The sequence below is a fragment of the Elaeis guineensis genome, chromosome 15 (assembly GCF_000442705.2).
Source record: "Elaeis guineensis isolate ETL-2024a chromosome 15, EG11, whole genome shotgun sequence".
Taxonomy (NCBI): domain Eukaryota; kingdom Viridiplantae; phylum Streptophyta; class Magnoliopsida; order Arecales; family Arecaceae; genus Elaeis; species Elaeis guineensis.
Window position 1 is genome coordinate 74,337,769 of NC_026007.2, and position 15,868 is coordinate 74,353,636.

General features: G+C 39.3%; 2 protein-coding genes across 2 annotated transcripts; both read left to right on the plus strand.

Moving 5' to 3' along the window:
• The first annotated feature begins 292 nt into the window (after positions 1-292).
• LOC105058784 (uncharacterized) lies at positions 293-1,492 on the plus strand. Its single transcript, XM_010941831.4, is given in 2 exon segments — positions 293-1,165; positions 1,168-1,492. Coding segments are annotated over 2 exon segments (1,002 nt in total). The 5' UTR covers positions 293-390; the 3' UTR covers positions 1,395-1,492.
• A 9,383-nt stretch (positions 1,493-10,875) lies between these two features.
• LOC140850809 (LOB domain-containing protein 25-like) lies at positions 10,876-12,761 on the plus strand. Its single transcript, XM_073249386.1, is given in 3 exon segments — positions 10,876-11,199; positions 11,816-11,915; positions 11,918-12,761. Coding segments are annotated over 2 exon segments (579 nt in total). The 5' UTR covers positions 10,876-11,199; positions 11,816-11,821; the 3' UTR covers positions 12,403-12,761.
• Positions 12,762-15,868: the final 3,107 nt, after the last annotated feature.

Here is a 15,868-nt window from a genome sequence, read left to right on the forward strand (position 1 = left end):
CAAAAATTTACCATGATCTCTGCGGTGGGAAACCAGTCTGCATATAATATTCAAAGGCATCATTTGGTGAACAAAGATACGTCTGTCTGCTCAAGAAAAACGAATAGGAAGATAAAACACATGGAAGCTCTGTTTCTGATAAATAAATAAGCATCAAAGGTTAATAAGGTCGTTACCTTGGAAAGGGTTCAGGGTTTCTGACTTCTTCTTTGGCAACTCCAGCAGTTTTGCCTTCTAGGGCTTAAGAAGATGAATGGATTGATGGAAGAGCCCTCGGTGTTACATGTAATAACATTGGAATGACGAAAGTACCCTTCGAAGATATAAATTCTCAACGGTCGTCTCCTTTTCCTCGTTTCGCCGTAGGAGGGGGAGAGAGATTTCATCCCAATGGACACCCTGATTCCCTGCCAGTTTCGACCAGCGAGGTCAATTCCGATCAAAAAAACCCTCATGTCTCTCTCGATTAGACCTCGAAACCTCCAGTTGCATGGCAAAGCGAAGCACGATCAGACAAGATTCGCACTCCGAGCCGCCAAGATCCAACAGCCCAATCTGTCCGACACCCATAAGAATCCCCCGGCCAAGAACGACGATGATGGGATTCTGGCCGACGACGTCAAGATGCTGGCCAAATTCAAGTCCCGGCACAACTACATCCGCGTCCTCGAAGTGTCTCGGCGCGCCGACCACCCGCTAGCGGGCTCCCGCCTCCTCCTCCTCGACAACCCCGGCAACATCCACAGCATCTCCTTCCTCTTCAAGTGCCTCACGTCCACCTATTTCGACATCTTCGCCACCCTCCCTCCCATTCTCCCTCCGGGCCCCATCGCCATTCTCGGCTTCGGTGCCGGCTCCGCCGCCCGGCTTATCCTCCATCTATACCCGGAAACCGAAATCCACGGATACGAGCTCGACCCGTCGGTGATCGCCGTCGCAAGAGAATTCTTCAGCCTGACAAAACTAGAGAAGCAGAACCAAGACAGGCTCTTCATATATGTGGACGACGCGCTCAACGCCGACTACAAGGGCGGCTTCGCGGGGATCTTGGTGGATCTCTTCTCGAAGGGGAGCGTGATCCCGGAGCTCCAAGATTCGAGAACTTGGAAGGAATTAAGGAAACGATTGAGGAAAGGAGGGCGGATGATGGTGAACTGCGGGGGAGTTGTGTGGAGTCGGAGGACCCGAAGAGAGACGGGGAGTCGGTGAAGGAGGAGACGCTGAGGGCGATGAGCCGGGTATTTGCCGACCAAGTGTTTGTTTTAAATCTTGACCATAGGAAGGAGGATAGCTCTGTGGCTTTGACTGGACCGCTGCCTGATCTGGAGGCCTGGAAGGAGGCGCTGCCGGCCTCCTTGAGGTGCTACGTTGATATGTGGACTCCTTACCGTTAGGACTTGGAACTTGGAAGTCAGGCCAGAAAATTGTTTCTGATTGATTCGGTTTTTTAGTATTAAATGACACGGTTCGAAATGTGCCATGCTTTTTCTTAGACTTTTTTTTTTTTTTTATGCAAAAGAACTATTATATAGAAATATGTTGTACAAAAACTCCTATGGCCAAGTACAAGAGGAGCAAAAGAAAGAGACCAGGCCACAGCAACAAAAGCAAAAATTAAAAAACATTAAATAGCTGTTCACCCTGGAGACAATAACTTTTGAATATGATAGCTCATGCTTCACAGATAAAAGTTGAAGATTAATTTCAAACTTGAGAAAATGATGCACTGTAGATCCACCACGAGCTTCATAAGGTAGAAGTTGAGCATTACACAGAACACCAATCTGTAAATAGGCAGGCAAAGGAACTCCCAAGATAAAATGCAGTAACACTACGGCATGTTATGGCTTTTTCTTAGACTTGCTGGGCTGTTATGGCTGAACTTGTACTTACGTCTGCATGGTCGGCCCTGATGAAACTAGATTCATCATCATCACGAAATATTTCACACATCAATCAATCGTCTTTAAAACTCAAGATGGTGTAGACATTGGAGGGAGCTAATTAAAATGGCTTGAGATTACAAAGGGAAAGCAAAAACTTGTAGAAGCTAAAATGAAACCACATCGTTATTGGCTAAACTTCTCTGCTCGGAAAAATCACCGACTAGTAAATCACAATCACAGCGGGGATTTGAGAATTTCACCATGCTACATCATCCACCATCAGGTCCATGGCATGGTTAGCAACAAAGGGGAGAAGCCCATTCACTGCATCCTCCTGCCTCTTATTCTCAGGCAAATAGAGCATGGAGAGGCTTGTGGGAGCTGCATAGGATAAGGCGCAATTCACATGTATCCCCTGCTTGCATTGGAAGTGCAGGCAGCCGGAGATGTGGCAGTATGAGTTTCGACGGTGCTTGACGTACGTATGAGATGTTCAACTATTACTCTCAGGCATGTCAGGTGCTCGGCTGGAAGCTCTCTCATGACACATTTTTATGTGGAGGTTTGGGTGGTGGTGCCGCGAGTGTGGTTGCAGACTAGGGTTCTAGTTTGCCGATAGTGATGGCGATGTGGTGGCAAAGAGGTTTGGACCGCAGGAGGTTAGAATATCAATGAAGACAAAAAGAAGACAGGGCTTTTACAAAATTAATCTTTTATGGATAAAACGGATGAATTAACTAATTAAAATGAAGATGTATACATCCATAAAAATCAAAAAATAAAATATCTAAAAATTGATATGAAAAATGTGTTGAAGAATCCAATAATATATATTCAATATAATTGGCCATATAATTCATTATCAAATCTGCAACACTATTAGCTTTATGGTAGGTATGTGAAACTTTAGTAGAAAGTAAAGCATAGTATGCATCATTCGCCATAATCATGTGTTTAATTTTTTTATTCTTCTAATCATGCTAGGTTAGGAGACTAAGTCCACAGCTTGTATTGGCTGGCATGTTAAATTTTTACTAAATTTATATACGGCTGTCAGGGTAGACCAGGTACATATAATAATTTATCAAGGGTGAGGTGATGAGAAATCTTTTCATTGTAAGCCAGAAATATTCTGCCTTATATTGGATGAGAGACCCTCCTTCTCTTAAGAGGTGTCTTTTGGACCCAAGCTCAAGGACAAAACTATGAGGCCAAACAGCCGAAGGTGTACTAGCCAGGTCCAAAAGCCCGACATATAAGTTCTTAAGTGTCAAAATGGACAATGCCTCTTATTGGAATGGAGCTAGATCTATTCGTATGAGCCCGGAGTCCTCTGTCCACAATAAATTGCACCCTAGGAAGGGGCCCTCCAATAGACAGAGTCCTCCTGACTTGGGGGGGGGGGGCTACTGTTATGGGAGAGACTTTAGTCTGTTGTGGGGTGGACTTTAGTCCCACATCGGTCTTGAGTTTCATATAGGATAGAAAACTTTTTTTCCCTCAAGAGGCACTTTTTGAATCCAAATTTAGGAGTAAAATCGTAAAACCCAGCAACTGAGAGTATACCAGTCGGATGGTATGCTTGAGCGTGAAAGCGGACAATATCTCTTATTGAAATGGAGTCGGATCTATCTGCTTGAAGTCGCCTGTCCATTACAGTAACTATGAGGGAGGACAATCAATGCATGGGTGCAACGATTAATACTCGATTTTCTCATTGGCTGCTGGATCCCATCCACATCGCGAGTACCATGCGTTAGCGAGAGGCTGTTAATTTTTAGATGCTGTATTGGTGGAGGGGAAAAAGTCTTATTGGATGAATGATGTGGGCTCCACCCGCAACAGAGTGGAAATTTTAGTTGTACTACGATGTTTAATGTGGAACACGTTAGGCATTGGATTCGTTTTTGGTGCATGATATGAACGTAGTTGCTCTTCTGTGGGCATTCAAAAAATAATTTTGGGCCAAGCATGCCTTCGTAAATCCTTAACGTAGTTGCTCTTCGGTGCTTTAACGCGTTCCATGTTTTCGCCCAATCAATTGCTAGCTTCCGTGTATGTGGGAACGCGATGGCAGGCACGCTTCCATAGTGCATCTCTCTATGCGTGCATGCTGAATTAATTCTCTCCTTATCCTGAAGACGAAGGTGGCTTTCAACGAGCTTAATTTCTCCATGGACAAATGACTTTGAAGCAGCATCTCCTGTTAGAAACGAGTTTAATCATAAATTTTTTGTTCTTCTTTAATTTTCTATATATAGGATATGATCTATAAAGAAAATCCAAGGTTAAGTAAGTTGCATTTGCGAGTCCGAGCTTCTTGCACCACTTGAAACCCTCATCTCATGCAAAACGTTCGATATTTCTGTTAGGTGTTTAATTACAATATATTTTATGACTTGCAGGAGTGCAAAATCTACATTGCATGAAACGTGATATATCATATCCTAGCACTTGAGGTTGAGGTTTAGGATCTTGTGGATGTGGTTCAAGATTTTTTTAAAAAACTGCAAGTGGATTGTTATTGGAGGCACTGGGTGGTGACCCGACGCATGCAGCGTAGAGGCTTATGAAGCAATCTAGGTGGGCCTAGTTAGTGCCCAGGGACCACAACACTTTGTGGCTTGTGCCCAGGGTAGGCAGGGGAGCCGTTTATTCCGACGTCAATTCATAATTATTTAAGCAGATCTCGTTTAAACTTCGGGCGAATTGTTTATCTCGTATAAAGTGGTGCAAAAGGCTAACCGCTCATCTCCAATGGGAGCTCCCCTTCAGGGGTTTGTTTTATCTGGGATATATATGAGATTATTCTCAAACTGTATGCTAAGCCTTACTTTTTGGAAAGTGAAACCTATCATCCATCTATCCTTATACTCTAGATCCAGTCAAATCATATCAACAGATGCCTCTTTCCATAGGCGAAGCCCCATTAAGTCCCTCCATGATGTCCTGACCTTGATTAATAAAAGAGAGGAGGCCGGACAGCCCAAGCATCTACATGGTGCCTCCCCCACCCCCACTGCTTTGAAAAGCATGCACTTTTTATATTTTATCCAAGGCATGATAAAAATATTTGCATGAAAGCGCTAGATAGCTTACAATACTTGCCTCAGTTTAGACCCACTAGATTCTTCCAAATCATCCAAAGCCATGTTATTCTTCACTTTTCACTTTAAAATATTATATATATATATATATATATATATATATATATATATATATATGTATGTATGTATGTATGTATGTATTTGTATATGTATATGTATGTGTATGTATATTAATTGTATATACACGACCTTGCACATAAAATACACCATGGCACAAGTCTTGCAAATCATATCCTCCAAAAGCGTATTAGTTCACATATACGGTCTTTCCAGATCATCGTTTTCGCCTATAGTTGAGAGATGCGGTTCCAGTTGAGTCGTCCTTGGATCTGAATCCAGTAATTACTTGCAAGATGTTCAATAAACATCATACATTCTTGCTGGATCCTCAGTCTATCGAATGTGATCATGCAGCCAATTTTTTAGTAAGAATTTTGATAGGATCCCATGAGTTTTGAGATCCAAAATTTTGGGTTGGATCTTGTTGGATTATCAAACATCTTTGCTATCTTAAGTACTCTTATCCAACTGACCTAATGTTAATTTGGAGACAATGAGTGTGGTAAGCGACCTCCTTTGCTTCATGCAGCCTGGGTAACTTTTCAATCAACAGTACCGTGAGCATCTACTTGGGTTCCAAGGCCCCATGGGCTTACTATAAGGGAGATGCAGTTGTTCTCCCTGTTCAATAGTTTCTTCTTTTTAAGCAAGCACTCTGTGGAAATGTACCATGGAAGTTGGAAATGACCTTTCTTACCTTTTAACCCAATCAAGGAGATCAGATTACCTAAAGTTTCAATCCAAACCAGACCAAAGATGGCTTGTGGCTTTGCGTGTCCAAATGGTTAGTTGATCAGATGGAAATGACCCTCTATTGCAAGAATGCAGAAAGGACATCATCAAATGTCGGAAAGGTTGCTCCCATGCTTCCTCGTTGATAGCGATCGATCAGATGTCACTGCCAACGCCAAACTATGTTTCCGATTAGCATGTGTGTGGGCCAGTGCTGAGACAATATAGGGTCATTCTATTCCATAGGATTTTAAGGACTTGGGTGGAGCAAAATTGTGCCAGGAATGCGTCTTGAACCTTATCGAGATCTTGGTCTTTGTTTTTGGTAAAGGGGGTTCATGGTCCTAGAAAGGTAGAAGAGTCTAAGAATGCATGATTGAGATTTCCCTTTTTCCATGTGCTATGTGTGAATGGAGGACATGAACAAAAAAGCCATGGAGACAAGTGGAACCTCCCATTTCTACCACTTGTAATGAATTATCTAAAGTACCACCATTGCATGTTTTTCCCCCGCCGTCCTAACTCAAAATGTGTGAGTTACCATAACAAACAAGTTTTATCCAACTATTTGAGGTCCATTAACATCTACAAATTTTGTCAATGCCAGCTTCTCTCTATATGCATTCTTATAACCTTTGTCTATATTTGCATAGGCTTGGAATGTGTCAGGAGACCTTCCACTCTCAATATGGTATACATTATCTTTCTTATCAAAGTAGAAAACGAAATTACCATAGCAAGACCATCATAAGCTGCACATACATTTCCATGCAATGTGAAACGATGAGTGGTCGTTAAGGCACTCACTAGTCGCCTAGGAGGTGATGCTGATATCGTTGTATCAAGGGATGACCATAGTTGGGCCATGTGTAATTCCTTGATAGCTGGCAATCATATTATCACAAAAAAATGAAAAATGAAAAATAGAAAAATGATAAACCTGAATTGGAAACTCATTCAAGTTTTTAGTAACAGATGCATGGAATTTTTACTCATTATTTCACTAGTTTTATTGCGTTGGAACTCTCACTCGGCTTGATTCATATTTTCACACCATATACTTTGTTTATTATCTTATTCCTCGGCATACAGCTTTTGTGATCCATTGCATCCCGTAGAGAAGGCAACATATAAATCATTTATTCTAGTTTAGAAATTTTACCATTATCCAGACATGATATATCTTATCAATTAATCAAATTTAATTTATCATTTATTGAACACAGGAAATTCTTTCCTTTCCTTAATGAAAAAAATAAAGGAAAACATAAAAGATTATACTTTTTAGATTACCAATGATGCCATCTCGATTTCTTTTCTATTCTTTTTTCTTGTACTTTCTCCCTTCAAGAGAACAATATATGGAGCTCTCCATAAGTGACTATGGTCTAATACAAAAATTTTTCGCCCACCCGAGTTAATAATACACAAATACATGCATATGTATATATACTATTTAATACGTGTGGATGCATGTTACGGTGATGCTCGTTTACACATCATCATCATTCTTTTTAGATCGGAGAGAAATTAATATATGGTGACAATCACCTATACTATCGATTGGATATGTGAAAAAGCCTACTTACTTTGGAGGGTAGGGTGTTGTATTAGGTCCCTTATGGTTAGGAATCAGAATATCTTAGACTAGTGGAAAGAATGATGTTTGCACCCACCTTCTATACAGACCTCCACACCATTTGGCTTAGAAGTACCTCTTTTTTCTTTCTTTTTCTTTTCTTTGGTAGAATTTAGTACCTTTGATGTGAAAGAAATGTTTTGAAATAGGTCATGAGCTCTTATCAAAAAAATGGGAAAGAGAAGAAATAATTGATGAACAAGGTTTTCCTCTCTTTCTCAAGAAACCACATGGTGATCTTCTTTTCTTTTCCCTTTTGTTTTTGTTTTTTGAGCCTGGGGAGAGGGGGGACCCACGGTGATAAATAAATTTAAGGCTGGAGAAGAAGGCGATATATGATTTTTTATAACAATTTTGCTCTATCCCTAATTTTCTCCATCTAATAACTTGGTCAACTCATTTGTTTATTTGATCCGTCATATATATGATATAACAGCAGTCTCTTTGATGCACCGTGATTTATTCTACATTCAATGCTCCTTCAAAAGCAAATTCTGGCAGGCGTGCAAGCACATATATCCTAAAGCTTTAAAGTGGAGGAACGTAGATAATAAATCCCAATAAAGGATATGACTTGATATCTAACTAGCTATTCTTAAAAAGGGTTGCATAGAGTATGGCTCACTGATAGAGGTAAAGGTACATGGGTTTTGACTATCTACTCCTTTTCGAATGTAGCAATCTTTAGTGATCCTCTCTAGTTAAATAGAGCTCCAAAGGTAATAAGTTCATGGACAGTTGAAACTAGAGACTAAAACTCTGGTAATCCTTTTTCCTATACAGCAGTCTTAATTAGTCCGCCTCAGAGTCAGACGATCCAAACCATATTCTGAATGCAAAATAATACTGGTGGCCGTGCCCATTTCTGGCACTTGTATGAAGAAGACAATTAAGCACAATTGAAGTGTATGCACAATTGAAGTGTATACCAACAATGTTTTCTCTCGATAATCTATAAACTTTAATATGTCTTATCTATGATCCTGAATTTAGTCATATTTGATTTGATTCAAGCTTAAGATTCAAATATCATGTTTTGATATATGTGAAGGTCATCTTTAATGCGATTCCAATTACCGCCTAACCCTTTTCTTATTGAGTCCAAAGGTAAGCTAATTAATGCATAGAGGAAATAGAAATGGTTAAGTTCAAGATATAGCACTGATCAACTACGAACTGGTCACCATGTGCATGGTGATGGATGCACACTATTCCATAGCTTAATATAGATGAGGTAAGACTAGTGTGCATCATCAAATTAATCTATGGAAGGATGGCATTTTAGATTGAGAGCACCTACTTCTTGTGATCAAGACAAATTATACATCTTATTTCTCTTGCTTTCCTTCAGGTAGCTGACAACATAATTTAGTAGTGTCTCACATCCAAATTAGTGATCGTATATCTATTTGGACAAGACGGTGATATCTGCATGTCACATGCCTCCTAGGTGGCAATTTCTTTGGTTGATTTCACATTGTGACTTTACACACACACACACAGATAGATATATATATATATATATATATATATATGTGTGTACATACATACATGTATATGCACACACGCATAAACACATGCTTGCTAGATCATAATAGCAAACTTTTGCTATGTCAAAAAAGATAACTTATGTGTTGCATTATTGTAACTAATCTTTTACATGTACAGAGCCATACAGTCAGCATATCAGTAAGTCAGATCCATATATTTGGTTTTTAATGATTAAACAAAAAATGAAGGCACTTGCTTTGCTCTGGTAGGTAACCAAACAGTTGTGGTTGTGGTTGAAGGTTAAGGATCCACTCCATGGTCCAAATCATAGATCATCACATCCTGAAACGTCATTTGCTCGCTTCAATTTTATTCTCGGGCATGTGACACCCTATTGTAAAATCCTTGCAATTTCACTTGCAGCAAATATATCTCTGTGCTGTAAAGGTTTCGTGAGAATAAAGGTTTTCCTCCTCATATAATGACATGAAACAAGGTGTCAAAATTCCTCATAGAATCCATGGAAAATTCCTGCAATGCTCCTTTCTACAACCATGTTCACGCATGTGCAGTTTCGTATGTATGATGAGCTTTCGTCTTCCCTCTGATGTATCCAGATGCAATGCATGCATGATATGGGGATGCACGGCATGTTTACAAGTAGTACTTTAATGAAAGACATGCATACTGACTTCAAGAACAATGACTGCTAACATTAGCAGGCCATAGACATGGATTTATATGACAATATAATAATACAGCTGTTCGGAATAGTGTAGTGAGGATCATCATGCTAAACTACTATAGTGTCATTTCCAATAAAGTTGTGAGATTCATGTGATCATATCTTGTAGACGTTAGTGAATCATGAATACGCTCAGATCATATACAGTTCATGACATAATGATGGTTACCATGGTGAATGCATCATTAACGATTTTGTAGAAAGTAACTTAAGAAAACAATTGTTTGCACTAGCCAACCAACGGAAGGATCCACGTCAAAAGTTGTGGTCACAATTGTGTAGGCATAGTAATTTTCTTTTAATCATAGGTAACTTAATATGACAAAAAAATATTTATATTTGAACTGCACTAAGCATATTTTGCAAGGAGGGCTGCGATAGTTTGAATCTGTTCTCATTAAATGGATTTTGTCAATGGGACACTAAACATGATTGCAGTGTGGGCCGCCATATGAATTAAAATATAACAATGGATGGCTTTGATCCTATAAGAACAATAAATCTCTTATAAATGGGCCATATGAACGGCTAGAACAATAAATATTTCTGTGCTACCATATGATTGCAAATGATTCCGCAGTTATCTTAAGCAATTTAACATCAGGATTTTCTTTTGCGATGCTGATATATATATGATTATATATATAACAAATTTTGTGCAATTAAACATCTTTTCCAACCATATAACATTTGGAAACACAATAACAAAATTATTCTATGAGTAATTACCATACACTAGGGATATTCATTTAGCTTTCTCTTAAAAAAGAATATTCAATTGGCTAACTACCTATCATATAAGAACAATAGCAGCCCTATTAGCAAGCGATATTTTCTTATCTTTCCTTTTCTTTTTGTTAAAATACTGATGGTAAAGCAAAAGCTTAAACACTGCTTTATTAATTTATTTGCACACGATTTAATTTTCTCATGTTTTGCTTCAGTTTTAGTTCCACATATATTAAGATAGGTGATACGATTTTAATTAGACCCTATACCTTTGTAAGATTCAATATTATAATTAGAACACTGAAATAGTTTTACAGGAAAACCATCTTATGAATAGTTTGGATTTAACTCACTCTTTTTCAAGATGTTCTCAGGGGTGCAGCGTCACAGTCATCCTTTTGAGTGTACCTGTTATTAATTGTAATTGTTTTCATTTATTTATTCCTCTATTTTTACCCCTTTCATATTCTTCTGCTCACACTAAATGCACTTTGCTTTCCCTCTACCTCTCCTCTCCTTTGCTGCAGTGTCTACAGCCTTCCTCCCCAGATAAGTGTCTTCTTGTCTCTCTCCACCACCGCTCCGACGCCTCCTTGACTCACCGCTCCCTGCTCGCCTAATAGAGAGATAGAGGGCAAAATAATTCAGAAGCCTCCTTCATTTCCTTTTTTTTTTTACTACAGCTTCTTGGATTTGGAAGAACTGCAGCTGCTGTTTAGAGAGAGAGAAAGAGATCGGGCGCCGCCCAGGCAAGGGAAAAAGGTACTAACCTTTCACTCTTGCCAATACCCCCTCAGATCACAGAGAGAGGTAACATAACGCCTGCTCTTCCTCTATTTTATAGTCATATATATACAGATCGATTTCTCTAGGGCTAGAGAGAGACAGAGAGAGGGAGAGCTGATCTCTACAGATCTTGCTTTATGGGGTTTGGGTTGTGGTGATTTGTTTTTTTTTTTTTTTTTTTCTCGTTTTTTGAACAAACATACGAGTACTATAATTGAAAGCTTCGGTTAACCTTGATAGAGGAGAATATGGTGGATTTTTTAGTAAATTTAGTACAATCATGGGAGGGACTGCAGTGTTTCTGACCCATTCTAAGATGCCCATGATAGCTCATAACTGGTCTAACACATGGTGCAACAAAATCTCTTGAAATCAATTACAATTTCATGCTTCGAAATCCAAGAAACCAAACTAGCAACCAGGGTGCTATTCTATCCCATCTATTTCTAACCAGGAATTAATCGGCTAGCGTCATGATCCCTAAACCCTAACCCGGCAACCGACTGCGTTACAGAAAACTGTAAACTATAGCCAGTCTCCAATATGATCTTCACTTATAAAAAAAAAAAAAAAGAAAAAAAAAAGGTCTCCATATGATCTCGGTAAGACCGAAATATAGTTTTTTTTTTTTCTTTGGCAGTGGGACATGGCATCGTCGAGTACTTCTTCTTCCAACTCCCCCTGCGCCGCCTGCAAATTCTTGCGGAGGAAGTGCATGCCAGGCTGCATCTTCGCACCCTACTTCCCCCAGAAGAGCCGCAGAAATTTGCCAACGTCCACAAGATCTTCGGGGCCAGCAACGTCACCAAGCTCCTCAACGAGCTCCTCCCCCACCAGCGGGAGGATGCCGTCAACTCGCTCGCCTACGAGGCGGAGGCCCGGGTGAAGGACCCCGTGTACGGCTGTGTTGGGGCCATCTCGGTCCTCCAGCGACAGGTCCAAAGGCTCCAGAAGGAGCTGGACGCCGCCAACGCCGACCTCCTCCGCTATGCTTGCAGCGAGATCCCTACAGGGCTGCCTGTGCCGCCCTCATTGGTGTCACCAATGGGCACATATCAGAGAATTGAGTACGGCAGGAGGGTCGGCAATGGAGGGAATTCCTTCTACCAGCCTTCCGGCATGCCGGTGCCTTACCCTCCTCCATGGACTACTAACAACCTTACGGGAGATGCAAACAATCCATCGGGAGATGTGGATCAAAGAGAAGGAGGGGAGAGCAGCATGTGAAAGCTTCGAAAGAATTGGTAACTATGTCTATATTGCTCCGTAGCTAGGATTTAATCTCTATTTGATTGTGTTAATATTGATGTGTCCTCAAACATGATATGGTCCGTGTGCTGTACTTTGTTGGCGAACTAGCTATATCTATCATGGGTACGATGTGTTCCATTGAATCATCTTTTCCAGAGTCCATTCAAGCTTCTAGCATGAGCTTGATGGATGGACAGGAGATTTGGAAATTTAGGTGAAGCAAACTTTGTAATGAAGAATATCGAGAGCTCTATATATCTTTTGGTAATTGTGTCTCAGTTCAGAATTAAGGGACCATGTGCAGGCTTATATTCGGCTAGCAATGCCATTTCTCTCGAGCAAAACTATAGTTTTGCCAATTCTAATTTAGGAGACTGGAGTGCTTATTCTTATTCATTGTTCTGCTCACTTTTTAGTGTATCATATTCGTTCTTTCTCTATTTCCTTTTTCTTTCTTTTTTAAGCTTTCCTTTAGTGACATTCGCTTGCAGAACCGTTACTCCATCATTGGGTCAAGAACTTTGTAACTAAACAAACCAACATGATTTTGGTTTCAGCATAGAATAGACAGTCTTCTATCATAGTAGATAGGCTTTTCTGCTTAAATAAATATTTCATACACTTCATTGGCGCATGCTGCATTTATTTGAAGAAGTCTGAAGGAAGGAATCCAAAGCTTTGAGATAATATTTTTGAAACTCTATTATGAATGACGTTAATGATTGGCATGCTGATAATAATCATTTTTGGTTTTAATGAGGTTTTTAGCCTTTTTGTTGATTATAGTTAGTATGAACTTTGGCCGGCCCTTATCTTATAGTGAAGTAGCTCTCCGTGCTTTATGTCAATTACATATAATAGCTCTTAGCTTGTGCGGAATAGCTTCCACGTTAAGATCAAGCTAGTATAGGCCTTTCTCATAATCTCACAGTTTTTTAAACTAATAATATATGTAATTGCTTTGGCATAAAGAATTTATCCCTGACATTATCTAATTTAAAATTGTTGGTCGACTGAATTCCTTCTGCCGTTGCCCTTGTTGTCCGCGTGTTGGATTTTTTTTTTTTTTTTTTTTTTTTTTGAGGAAATACATGCTCGAAAATTTCATTTGCACCTTTATATATGTAAAACAATACCGAGACTCCACCCCCTATACCCAGCAGCCACATCCATGTCCATTCTCTATCCATATATATTCCTCTGATTGTCACCCCTCCTCTCTCTCTCTCTCTCTAAAATCATGGCCTGTCTTTTTATACTGCTTTTTCGCCCAAAAAATTTCTTGCTTTTTTACGTGTATAGAAAACAAATTCCTTCTTTATTAGATTCACGCTTGAAGGCTTTGACAAGAAATTTTGGTTGATTTCTGTTATGCTCGGGCGGCAAAATGTAGGTCAAGAGACCCTTCTCAGGATAGATCTCCAGCACCAACCATTAATGGGAACCACCCAATCCATGGACGTCATCAGTGCTTCCTAACCTTCCACTGGGATTTTCTATTATTTTTGTGTCGTGTATGTGTGTAGTATTACTTGTTACTTTATTGACCGCCGAAGGTTGATGATTGATTGGACAGATAGCCAATAGCTTTATTGACCACAGAAAGTTAGGAAACCATCTTGTGGCAATTAACAAATTGGTTCAGGCTGGTAGCTGTCGAGTCCCGTTGAGTGCAATCACTGCATCAGTCCTGCTCATTTCTTTTCATTAGTCCCGGGGTGTGCATATCTTGGGTTGGGGAGGGAGGCCGAAGAGAAACAGATTATCTCTAAATTTCACATTTATAACTCTGCGGAGCACTATATCTATGAAGTTAGTGCAGCTATTATTATTAAAACATCTACCGTACTGGTCACCATCATCATCATGCATGCTGAATACCATTAACATCATCATTGTATCTGTCTCATTGTGTTTAGCATGCATATGCATATACAAATATGCTGGAAGTGGCTATCAAAAGAAATATCTTGAGGGTACAACCATGAGACTTGAGGATGCTCCTTCTAGAATATATTCTGGGCGATTAAGAATGAAAGAGGTATGTGGCTTCCTCATCTTGGTATTTCAAATGCATTTATTGTGTTTGGAGAAGGACCATCCCGCTGTCACTTCGCACAGTTTTGTTAACCTTCTTCTTTTCTTAATGTAGAAGGTGATTTTCTGCAGCATCGTTAATTATGACTGGTCAAGGGGACTTGAGCCATTCATGGCTTAATATAATCGGATACATGGCAAATTCTGATGAGAAGTTGATTTATATATATGAAAAGAGAATCCCATCATATGTGTACCAAGAGAGAGAGAGAGAGAGAGAGAGAGAGAGAGATTCTCATTCAGATTCTTTTGCTGACCTATAAAAATCTCCCGTGTACCCTAGTTGTAGGAATTTCTTCCTACAATATCGGTTATAGAGCATCCACTGCCCCATCATAGCTTCGATGGTATCTCAAGAAAACCCTCCACACACTCAAGTTATAGGAAGGAATTTCCTAGAAGTAGATGCCTCTTACAGGAATTCCTACGTAGGGTAGAAAAAGTAGTTTTTCTCTTGAGAAATAAGTAAAGTACTGCATATATGTTTAAAAAAAAAATTCTTAAAAAAAAATTTATGGAAGAGTCTTCTGCTTTTCATATATAGTGCCGTCACTTATATCATGGCAAACTTTTCTTTGCAGGAAGGCATTTTAAGCTCAAAAAGACTGGAAAACCTGCACCTTCAAACTAGAGTCAAAAGTGAAGTATGATCTCTCTGTTTATTATAGGATCTAGGACTGACATGTCCCTTTCCTGAAGGGCAAAACAATGCGTAGGACTCTAGAGGTATCCCTTTTTCTTGGTTTCCCTGGCTTATATATTCTCTTCTTTATAGAAAACTATCGTAACCACATCTTAGGAAGAAGTTGATTGATCATTAGTTATGGGAGACATGGCATGTAATTTCCTCCGCTTAACTAGTATATATGTATATATTTATAAACCCTAACTGAAATTTTAAAATCCAAGTATGTTATCACCCTGTGCAATGGCAAGCCTGCAGTATCCCACTGTCACATATGGTCCTTAATTAGGACAATCTTATCGACTTTAAAAATGGAAATATTTTTTGGATGGAAATATTTGATATAGTCTAATCACTTTCATCAAGTAAACGAAAGAAATATGTAGATCTTACAAGAGAACATAAGAAAAAAACAGTTCCTCGGAAAACAATATTATGATAACAACCATTCTCAATTGTTATGAGAATATAAGAGATAGTAACAACCAGATTAGTAAAGAAATGTTTTTTTAGTACTTATTACATTTTTCATAAAAATTAGTATAAGGATGATATTTGTTTTATGAATATAAAAGTAGCAAAATATAATTTTTTGAAAATATAATACAGGAGATGCCATATGAATCTTGATCTCCATGTGCCATCCAGCTGATAACTAGC